Source organism: Triturus cristatus, chromosome 2_2, assembly GCF_964204655.1.
Source record: "Triturus cristatus chromosome 2_2, aTriCri1.1, whole genome shotgun sequence".
Lineage (NCBI taxonomy): Eukaryota > Metazoa > Chordata > Amphibia > Caudata > Salamandridae > Triturus > Triturus cristatus.
The window spans coordinates 864209473-864221556 of NC_140582.1; the positions used below are offsets into that span (position 1 = coordinate 864209473).

A 12084-nucleotide genomic window follows, 5' to 3' on the forward strand; every position below is an offset into this window, starting at 1 on the left:
TTTATTGCAAACTGGGGGGTGTTGTTCCTGTATCCCTGTGGTCAGCTTCATTTGGGGGTCCATGTACGTCTTTTCTCCGTCGGGTGAGGTTTGATGTTCTTTCTGTATACGACATACTCATCTACGTGGGAATCTTTGCCTCTCCGTTCTTCCCTAGTGTTTGTCGTTATCATCTGGTGTTGTGGCCCTGGGGTAGCATCTGGAATGTGAGCGCCTGGAATTTGACTTGGATCCTTAAATGTTTTTGATCTTATTGTAAAATTGTTGCCGTTCCTCAAGAGAAAGTGTTTTGTATGATTGGCTACAGTTGTACTAGGGTCTTGGACGTTTGTGTTGGGGAGTAGATTTAGTTGGAATGAGCTCGTAGTGCAATGAGGAGAGCGACGAATCATTGCCATCGAGTCTGGGTCTTGTTCTGTAGAATTCCCGTTCTGAGAGGCTGTTGAGTGAACTGTGCATCTTGTGATGTGTTCTGTGATGATATGGCTCTTGTGTGTGCTCTTAGTTTGGGGAACAAAGATTTCGATGTCAGGGTCCGATGCTTGTACCAGCAGGATGCCATTCTTGTAGAATGTTATTGCCACTTCTGCCTCGAATGATTGTGAGGGGGAAATGGATAGTTTGAGACCGTGCGGTATTTTGTTGGATTTAAAGACCAGTAGTACTGCATGCATCGATTTTCTCCACCTTGCTGTACATCGTGTGAAGAAGATCAGATCTGATTTTATTGCTCCTTTCTTTAGGCAGAAGTATGCATCAGCGATTAAAGTTTAAAGTCAGCCATATGCAAATCAGTCTTGGCCCTGTTCCCCATGTGAACAATCCAGCCCAAGCTGCCAGGGCAGGTCCTCCCTGGACCAAAAACAAGCATCCTGGGACCAGTTTTGGGGTATCACCCCTTCATCAGCCCGAATAGCTTGAATCCTATGGTATAGCAAGCACAGAACCCATGTCTGGGCATACCCTTCCAACTTAGGGCAACAAATGCAAAAGAAAACAGATGATGGATGGAATGCTGAGCAAATCAAACATTCACTCCCAGTCACAGATCTGGGATAAATCCATTGTTGTTTTGCTCACCATGCCATTCCAGTCTAGACCCAGTCATATGCAAATCAGTATTGACCCTGCTCTCCATGGTAACAGTCCAGCCTGAACTGCCAGGCCTGGTCCTCCCTGGACTGGATACAAGCATCCTAGGACCGGTTTTGGGGCATCACCCCATATCAGCCAGGATAGCTTGAATCCAGTGGCATGGGGAACATGGGATCCACGTCTGGGCATACGAGTGCCACTTGGGCTGACAAATGCAAAAAGAAGAACTGCTGGACGGAATGCTGAACAATGTCTATCATTCATCCCCAGTCAGAGAGCTGAGCACAATCCATCATTTTTCTGATCACCACACCAAATCAGTTAAGACCCAGCCATATGCAAATCAGTCTTGACCCTGCTCCTCATGGGAACAGTCCAGTTCGAACAGTGGGAGGAAGGCTCATAGATGCATGCTGTTTCGGAAGTCCACTCTTCATGCTGTTCTTAGCTGACTCACAACTCTGGTCTTCAGCAGTACAGATGTATAAGACAGGGGTAAAAAAGTAATCATGGAGAATCCAGGAAATATGCACCCTAGAGGACAGAACACAACAAGGGACTGCCTAGTAAACCTTGCAAAGAGATCAACAGGTTGTGAGACAAGTAGGAAGTAGGTAAAGTCTTGCAAGAAGACATGATAGGACTGGAAGTAGATTCACAATCTCGTACAGTGAAAAACAAAAGTCCAAGTCAGAAAAAAGAAAAAATACTGTACGCCAGACTAAACACAGAGTTTGTTCAAAGATAAATCCTTCATGGGAAGGAGTGAATGCAGCATAACACAAAGGGCAGAACAATTAGATGATCAAGCAACAAAAGAGATACAAAACATCAGGGATGATAGGAAAGAAACCATGAGAAAGGCAGGCCCATCTATGGTTTCAGAGACTGCCAAGAGAGTTTCTCAGGGTTTGAAATCTATCTGGGGCCAAGACTTAAACAACTAGATAATCCACAAAAATGTATGCACTAATGTCATCTTTACATGAGAAACCAATCAGTAGCATACTGATTTCACAAGAATGCAAGACAAATTCGAACAGACAGTTCTATCCTCTGCACAGAGAAAACAATGGGGTTGTCATGTTCTTTCGTAAAATGGGATTGGGAAGGCAAATATTGACTGGTGGAGTGTAAACTGCAGAGAAAGATAGTCGCTATTGTGTTTTGTTTATACTCCCCAAGCTAAGCAATCTTTTATTTCATTTTCTTCAAACACTATCATGTTTCTTTCTGTGAGTGAATTCCTATGGTGACTTCAACTTGACACAGGATGGGCACCAATGGTGGGATAAATCTACCTGCGCATGCTTCTAACCCACTAAACTGTTTGAGTGGTTTGGCTTGTTTAACATTTGGAGGGAGAAAATTCCTGAATGTATGGAATGTACATTCTTTTGCCATGTCCACAGAATGTACTCAAGGGCTGATTATATTTTCTTGAGTAACAATCTGGTGTTAGGAGACAACTCTAGACCAGTGGTGTAATGAAACTTGAGGGGGTCCTCCTGCAATGTACATGGAGGGGCCACCCATGCTCCGGACCCAGTCAGGAGCACTCTGGCCAACGGCCTACATCCAATGCACAGTGCTTGAGGGGGGACCCCTGGAGCTGGACCACACCACACCACACTGCAGGGCTAATGTTACGCAACTGATCCAGACAATGATGTCATCACTATCTCAAACCATGACCCCTAAAGGGGTCACTCAACATGGGTCCCAATATGAAAAGACAAATGGAGGCTACACCAGGACCTTCTCAAGGGTTCGGACCATATACAAGAATTTTTCCCGCACTAGGCATTCCTTTTTTGTCTCCTCTGGCTTTGAGACCTGCAGTGATATAACTCATAGACTGATCCGTTTAATAGCACCCTTATGTGCTTTTATTACATCAGATAGGTTTTGGGTTGTTTCGTCTGTTTCTGTGGAATTATTGGCTCACTAAGATTGCAAATTACACAGGAATTTATTTTTAATAAAGTGTTTGAGGGAGGAGAATTGGGATGTGCAAGCATTTTAAACATTATCACCTTCGAGTTTCAAAGGTGTTCTATTTGAATGGCGCTGTATATGAAAGGCAAATCATGAAATGGGATTTATCCAAATGATATTCGTGTAAGGTGGTGATGATTGGGTTTTATAAAGTGCGCACATATTCTAAGGAGTGTCCTGGACCTAATTGTAAGGCTGCTTGCAACAATGCTGAACACTCAATTCTTGTTGGGAGAGACCGAAGATGTCCATCTCTGATATGGCACGAAGTTCCAGGGGGGGGGGGGGGGGGGATTATTCCAGACCACTGGCCCAAAATAAGAAAAGGATCTGCCTCCAGTCCTGGCCCCGTGGATTTTGGAATTCTGGCCAGATAGCCATAGGCAGAGCATAAATTCCTGGTGGGTGGGGTCATAGGCACAAATCCTCCTCCTCAAGTATACTGCTCCTTTGTCATGCAGGGCTTTATGATTCAGGACCAGGGTTTTTAAAAAAATCCTCTTTTTAATCAGCAGCCAGTGAAGGGCATTCAAACGCGGGGCCATCTGAGTTTGTGGACAAAGGTTGAGAAGAATTTGAGCTACTGCACTCTGCACCACATGAAGTCTATGGTGAAGATAATTTGGAAGACCCAAGTAAAAGTGCATTGCCATAATCTAGTCTGGAAGTTATTAGTGCTTGAATGACCGTTTTCTTCGCTTCAACTGATAGGAGAGGTAGGAATTTTTTAAACGACCATAACAGCCCAAAACAGGAGCCAGCCAGTGAATGAATTTGTGTTTGGAAGGTGAGGGCACTATCCATTTTAATTCCTAAATGCTTTACCATACTCTGTTGAGGGCCAGGAAGGGGAGCACCCTTAAGCCAGAACATTCTCTAAAAGTCAGGCAAAATGTGCCCAAAAACCCCAATCTCCATTTTGTCAGAATTACATTTTAGTTGGTTGGTGGACAGCCAGTTAAACACATTGAAGAGGCAGGTTTTAAAAGCTCCTTCTTCACCTTTTTCACAAGTTCAAAGCACCTGAGTGTCGTCTGCACAAGATATTATGTTCACCCACAAAGTCTCCGCTAATGACGCCTAGGGTGTAAGATATGCATTGAATAAAGATGGGCTGAACCTTGAGGGACTCCAATTGCTAACTCATGGACATGAGAAAATAAAAGGGAGGTGTCCACACTTCTTGCCTTCTATCAGTCAAGAAGGAAGTCAACCATTTCAGGGCTAAGCCTCCAATCCCAACAGACTGTAGACGGGCCAGCAGTTTCTCATGGGCAACGGTATCAAAGGCACCAATAGATCTAACAGAATCAAGATGGCCTTACAATCTTTATCTAGCATGCCCCTAATATGTTCGATCACTTCAAGCAAGGCTGTCTCCATACTGCAATTAGTTCTGAATCCCGACTGACTCGGGTGAAGAAGATACTTATTTTCCAGGTATCCCGCGATTTGGGAATTTGCTAATTTTTCTAAAACTTTAGAGAAGTAACGAAGAAGGGAAATGGGACTATAATTTGCTTGGGATTTGAGATCCGCCATAGGTTTTTTGAGTAATGGCAACATTTTAGCATGTTTCCACTGAACCAGCACCATTCGCGCAGACAGTGATGGGTTTCGAACTTTGTTGGCAATAAGATTAATAGCATAGGCCGCTTTAGCAAGTTTATTAGGAGGGCATGGGTCCGACGATGAACCAGACTGAAGAGGCTTAATGGCCTCTAATGAGTCTTCCACAGAAATAGTTGGGATGTTACAAAGAGAAGGCGCCTCATAAATGGGCTTGCTAGAAAATATCACCTCAAGGGGAATATCTGCAGCTTGGGTGCCAGTAAGCAGGCTAGCTTGAGTATAGTGGTAATTTTGTTGTGAAAAGAATAGGCCATCAGGTGCTATGTTTGACAGGTCCATTACGGAAAAGCCCCTGAAAAATAACCATCTCTCCTGTATTTTATGTGTGCTAGATATAGCAGGACCCTTCTGGTCTCTGATGGACTCCGTAGAATAGCGGCGTAAGTGATTGTGTGTGCTTAGAAACTTCATGGCCTATTAACGGCAGTTAATAGTTAAACTCTGAAGAATAAGGATGTGTAAATACCGAGCTCGGTGTGTGGCATCATTTACATGTACCCTGGCGGTGGGTGGGGGGGCGCTACAACTAGTGACGAGTTAGGGGATTACGTAAACCCCGCAACCCGAAGAACCCAGAGTGCTCTCCTGGAGAGTTTGCCATGGTCCAGAAAACTGATCATGCATGCCATGTGTGCCTCAGTAGAAGTAAAAAAAAATGATGGTTGGGATATGTGGATTCAAAGCGCCACTCCAGCCACTGCAAGGCCTGTGAAGAAAGTGAAGGCCCTACAGAAAGTTGGTTTGTCATCAGCTGTAAAATTGCATCAAAAGTTGAGACACGAGATACTGCGCCACAGCCTAATTCATACAGTACGACAACACTAAAGGCAGCGACAACCAGGCTTTGAGAAGCACCAAAGTCAGTGACTGCCAAGTGTAAGGAAGTGCTAAAAGCGAAAACCTTTCTGACAAAAAAACACTAAAGGGAACGACATTCAGGTACGGAAAGCGCAACGGGCAGTGACAGCCAGGTGCAAGAGAAAGCTTGGAGTAGAAGCAGAGAAACATTAGAGGCAATGATAACCAGATATATATAGAGAATCGATTACGCTTACCAGAACCTGAGTAAATAGAGCCATCTGCCTTCAGACCAGACACCACAACAAAAGCAGAAGCACAGAGTTGCGCTTACAAGGCTGGTGAATCACATCGGACCAACTGAAAAGAAGTGGGCGACAGTCGGAATAGTGACTATTTCAATGGCTGCACAAAAGAGCGTCAAATAGGACTCTGCCTCCTTAAAACCACAACTTTCCGCCGATACCGCCAAAAAGCAGAATATTGGCATCAGATGCACTGCCTGGATCGAATCCTTAAATGATTTCATTGATGAGCTGGAAGAAGCAAATTACAAAAAGAAGTGTTAAATACCTAAAGAATTCGGCGGGTGAAGGAGTACAAGACTGAATAAAGAAAATATCACACGGTGATCAAGTGACATACCGTCAAATCAAAAAGGCGTTAAACACCAAGTTCAATCCAATGCCAAATGTACACTATGAAAGGTGAGTCAAGAAAGGCAGATAGTTGGTGAAACAACGGACGAGTCTGCAGAACGACTTAATTCGCTCATCAAGCATTCCAAGTTCAATTAGTTCAACAATGAAGAGGTCATGCTTATCAAAGTAAAAGAGTGTCTGTTTCATTACGACGAATGCTGAAAGAGACACTCAGCTTGGATCAAGTACTCATGGCTGCTAGAGCAGAAGAAAGAGCTGACAGATAAGCCGCTAACATGGAGGCTGGAACACCCCAAAAGGAATCAGCTCCAAGTGTGACAAGTAAGCTGAAACACAATGCAGAAGGCACAAAGTAATGTCTCAGAAGAAAAGAAAGTTGTGTTTTCTATGTGGATTTTTCTTTCCACATGAAGGTAAGATGTCCAGATATGCAAAGGCTGCAGTAAAAAAAATGTTTTTAATGGTTTGCAAAGCGAAGGAAAGATCAAGTGTGTCACATCAAGAAAACTAAATGGATGCCAGAAAGTTCCAGAGGCGTTCCAACCAGACCCACAAGGCCAAGAGGCAACATCAATTGAGGAAGTAGAAACTGAATGATGCGGATTGTCATCAAATTCCTCTTCGAAACGTTTGTCACCATCCTTGTCAAGTGACAGTGAAGAAGATGGGTGTGCGATGTCAATGTCGACCACTGGCCAACATACACATGTAGGATTAGCATCTTGCAAGGAAGAATGCAGATCGAAGCGAGATCAACCAGTAAAGTGCGAAATTTATTTGGACACTATCCCAAAATCACACTGAAGATGAATGGGTGCTCCATACCTTTTATCATAAACAGTCGATCGTCCATAAAAATTATGCCAGTGGAAAAGTACAATGAACTGTCTCCAGTGGTCCGTTTAACCCAGTCGAATATCAAAGTGTATATGTTGGTTGCTTCGACACCACTGCAAAGTCAAAGTTCATTTCTAGCAACTATGAAGCATAAAAAGAAAGAAGTACAAGCATCAATTCATGGCCTCCTAGACACTTCATCAAGGGCATGTTTACTCAGTTTAGCATGGATGCTGACATAGGGCTGATTTCTATAAACTACAACGTCAATGCCCATCATGAGATGGTGAATCAGTTTCCATCTTTGTTTCATGGACTAGGCAGACTTTAAGACAATGAAAGTGCAACTTCACATAAATGAGGACATCCATCCTGATGCTCAACGGCATTGTCGAATTCTATTTTATTTACAAGAGGCTGTTGAGAAAGAAACTGAGATACTTTAAAGCATGACATCATTGAGCGAGCCACTGGTTCGACGCCATGGGTATCACCCATAGTGGTAGTGCCTATGAAGGATAGTGGAGGAGCCATGCGCATCTGCGTTGATATGCGCCAAGCTAACAAGGTGATTGAAAGAGAACGACATTCAAGTCCGCATATTGCAGACATGATCACACAGCTGAATGGAGCCAAAGTCTTTTCCCACTTTTTTTTGAACAAAGGATATCACTAACGTAAACTGGAAGAAAATTTCAGGTAGATTACTATCTTTTCAAATCATGCTGATTTATTTAGATATAAAATACTACATTTTTAAGAGCTGCAGAACTCCTAGGATGTCATTCATTGAATAATACAGCCAGTCACAAATGCTTTCAATTACAGTGATGACATACTGGTTTTTGGGGCCACATGAAAGGAACATGAAAAAGCACTGACACAAGTGTGTTGTATACTTTCTGATGCAGGTCTCGCTTTAAATGCAGCAAAGTGTGAACTTCATAAAACAAATCTCAAGTTTTTTGGTCAATCTTTTCTGATGGGGGAATGACTCCAGATCCAAATAAAGTACGAGCTTTGTCTGTCACTTCTCCCCCACAAGATGCAACTATGCTACAATCCTCCTTTGGGATGGTCAGTTACTGTTCAAGGTACATAGGTACATATGTGACTTTGCCACTGTAAGTGCCCCATTGTGAGACTTAACAAAACTAAATGTTCTATTTAGATGGTCACGTGAATGTGAACAAAGCTTCAAGAAAATCTAACATGCAATTGAAAATGCCCCTGAAATAGCATACTTTGATCCGAAACTACAAATGAGGATTGTTGTTGATGTCAGCCCAGTGTAGTTAGGTGCTGTACTGGCCCAGCACAATGGACATCCTAATGCACTGAGACACATTGTGACTAATGCTAGCAGGAGGTTGTCATAGACGGAGCATACTTATCCACAACCTGAAGGGAAAAAAAAGCCTTTCTGTGGTCTGAGCTTGTGTTCATTTCCATGTGTTCCTGTATGAAAAGCACTTCACAGTGGTCACCGACCACTAATCATTACTCACCATTTTTGGCACTCCTTAAGCCAAGATGCTCTCTTGCGGTGGTTGGTTGAGACTGCAGGAGTATTATTATATGGTTGTGCATCATCCAGGAAAAGATCAAAACCCTGCTGGCTACTTCTCACATGTACAAATACCATGTCAAGCGACCACTTCTAAAGTGGTTGAGGCTTATGTTAACTTTATCGTAAAATCCTGACCCCCTGCTGCCAGATCAGTGGAACAAATTACTGCCATGACCACTGACAGATTTGCTAATACTCAAAGACATTATTACACATCAGTCTTGGAGAAAATATACTCAACCTCTTCATGAGGACCTTGAACATCAGAAATTCAAATATGTGCAGAAAGAAGACAAGGCAATCTATTATGAGGATAGAGAATTGTTATTCGGAAGACAACAAGTAATTGAACTGGCACATGAGGGACACCGTGGAGTTGCTGCTATTAAACAAGCCCTATGGGACAGAGTGTTGTTCCCTCATCTTGATAAAAGAGTTGTAAAGGAATTAAGGGCATGTCATTTGTGCAACTTATTGTCATCCAAAACAACCCCACATCTGCTAAACATATCTGATCTTCCAAAGCATGCATGGGAGAAGATTGCAATTGTTTTCTTTGGACCCCTTAACAATGGACATCTACTAGTAATTGCTAATGAATACTCCGTTTTCCCCTTGTGGAAGATCGGTCATCAACTACTCATGACAGAGACATAGAGAGATTAAAAACGGTTTTTGCAACATGGGGTGTTCCTTTGATTTTGAAGTCTGACAATGGCCCGCCTTTCAATAGTCGAGCATTTAAGGACTTTCTCACACAACTAAAGGTTGATCATCAGAAAAAGACACTTCACAGGTCCTAGGTGAATGGTGTTGTTGAGTGTTTTAATGAGCACCCTTAAGAAGACTGTTCATAAGGCTCGAACTCGAGTCAGTTCTTCACTCTACTCTTCATGCATGCAGGTCAACTCCCCTTTCTACCACAGGTGAAAGCCCTGCCACCTTAATGTTTGGGAGAGCCATGGGAATCAAATTGCCACAATGGACCACTGAAAGATCTATTGACATTGATAAACTTTGCACTACTGATTCGTCTCACAAACGCAATTAGAAGACCTGTGCCGATAGACGCCACTGGGCTCAGAGTACTGTGTTCAAAAGAGGAGACCAAGTCATTGTCAGGCAGAAATGTAAACGCAAGCCTGATGCTCCTTTTGATGCTAACCCACTAAGGGTTGTGACGAGCAAAGGACAATGGAGACTGCTCATCTTCCTGGAAAGTCCATCACAAGAACAACTTCTTATTTCAAACACCTGCCTTGAGGTTCATTGACTCCAGACTTTCAGAGTGAGACCCTTCTATCTAGAAGTCAGGAGAGCCCAAAAACTGTGTCTGTGTTACCTGTGCCTGTTGCGGATGTCTCTCCTATGTCTCCTCAAGCTCACACAAGGAGATATGGAAGACTGATTTGTGCACCTCAATGACTCATTGGGGAGTTATGATGCATATATGTATTTTTTTTTAGTACTTTTGATTTAATAAGGAGGGGTGTTGTGTCATGTGTGTTAGAGAATGTGGGATCCATCTGGTCTCTGATGGACTCTGTAGAATAGTGACGTAAGTGATTGGGTGTGGTTAAGAAAATTCATGATGTAGTACGGGCAGTTAAGGCTTACACTTTGAAAAATAAAAAAGTGTAAACTTGAGCTGTGTGTGTGGCATGATCATTTACATGTACCCAGGCGGGGGTGATGTGGACGCTACATCTCCTTTCAATTCTATATGGCTCTATGCATGAAAAACACATTGAGGAATGTGCTTTACCTGTAAAATAATCATATCATTTTTCAATATAAGGCACTGGATTTGAAATCCAAATCAGGAAATAAGAATGAACTACAGAACTATCTTATCGCATTAAAATCCTGTGAGGGTTTGCCTGAAAGCCACCTTGGGACATGAGAATAATGCACAGCATAATCATATCAGCTTTCAATCCTGTAAACAGCATATGTCAAATGGGCAAACCCCTTTTGTGGCCGCAAAATCAGAGGGCTTGCAAACACCAAAGGGGGTTTCTTCAGGTGGGAAAGCCCTTTAACAATTCGTAAAAGGGCTTTTTCGATCCGATTGAATTGCAAATAAGATGGGTCATGAAAGTGGTGATTGGGAATAGAATGCATAAATGGTTTGTAACTACAATTGTGGATCACTGCCTGCTCCCCTAGCCGCTGTCTACCCATGGGGGGGGGGGGGGGGTGAGGATTTCTCAATTTCGAATTGAATTGGAGGGACGGGGGCCTACTGTTCCTTGCAGGCTTCCTTCCTGTAGACTGACAGCCAAAACCCAAGGTCGCAAATGGAGGCCCGCTCCCTTAATGCTGTCTGTTTTTTACCACCACCTGCGAATGGATAATTCGGTTGTAACCTATCAGTACAACAGTCGTATTGCAAATTGCATTCCTGTTTGTGAACTGCATTCCAATTTGCAAACTGCATATCATATCCCTGTTTAGCGAATGGGAACGATACCGATGGCCCTATATGTGAAGGGCAATTTAGGGAAAGAGAATTGCCCTGTAGAATGACCATGTGTTGAAAGATTAGACCAGACTGCAATCCTGTAAATCATTATGTGGAGAGCTGCTTGCAGAATAGTCCTGTATTACACCTCAGGCCTTCAAGGAGTTGTGTTTGAAATGCACATTGAAGAGAAATTAAGACCTGTAGAATCATTCTATAACCTCTCATCCTGTAAGGCGTCACATTTGAAAGGCACATCAGCAAACAATTTACCTGTAGAATGATCATGTCAGGCCGATACTGCTTCCTGAGCCCCATGTCATACATGAGAAACTTCAGCATGTTAAATGCGTCCTCTTCGGTCATGTGCAGCAGCAGGACCCCGGCCACGAAGCTGAGGCCCTGGCAGTACCCGACCTCGGGGTCCAGCAGGGAGTAGGCCTTCAGAATGTTGTAGAGGGACAGCTGCCCCGCCCCCAGCTGGGCTGAGAAGTAGGGATGTGTCGGGAAGGTGCGTCCTGCGAAAACAACGGAGGTGAGCAATTCAAACATGCCTTTTTCAACTCTACAATCTAGACAGGTCAAACAAACACAGCTCCTTTGAAGCCGTCTTATCTCTAAGTCAACTTTCAAAGCTACCACCACTGAGTAAACAATATATAATCAGCGTGTCCTTGGCCCGTCAGGTTGTGTCTTTTTTGCAATAAAATTAAAAGGAATAGCTCATAAACACGTGTTGCAGTGTTTCTGACAATGCTGTTAGAAAACATTTCGGCTACCAGGATCTAAAAGGTACATACGATACACTAAGCATCCCAGCCCAGGTCCCTCTGTTGCTGTATGTTGTAAGGTATGCAGCCGCAGCGACCCCTACTGGCTGAGCGTGAGAACGCTCAGAGCAGTTTCATACTGTGTACATTGATGTTACACTAAAATAGTGCCTCATTAATCCTCATCGATGCAAACATCTACCCAAAAAAATGGGCTTGTAGGACTATTTTCAACTGCAGTATCTAAGCATGTGGGGA

General features: G+C 43.3%; 1 protein-coding gene across 9 annotated transcripts in view; it reads right to left on the minus strand.

Annotated features, from left to right (window-relative positions):
• TBC1D1 (TBC1 domain family member 1) overlaps positions 1 to 12084 on the minus strand; it is a 933361-nt gene that overhangs the window by 72129 nt on the left and 849148 nt on the right. For all 9 annotated transcript variants that reach the window (XM_085642280.1, XM_085642279.1, XM_085642278.1 and 6 more), the window contains one exon: positions 11330 to 11574. In XM_085642280.1, the coding sequence (XP_085498406.1) occupies positions 11330 to 11574 (245 nt within the window). The remainder of the gene's footprint in view (positions 1 to 11329; positions 11575 to 12084) is intronic.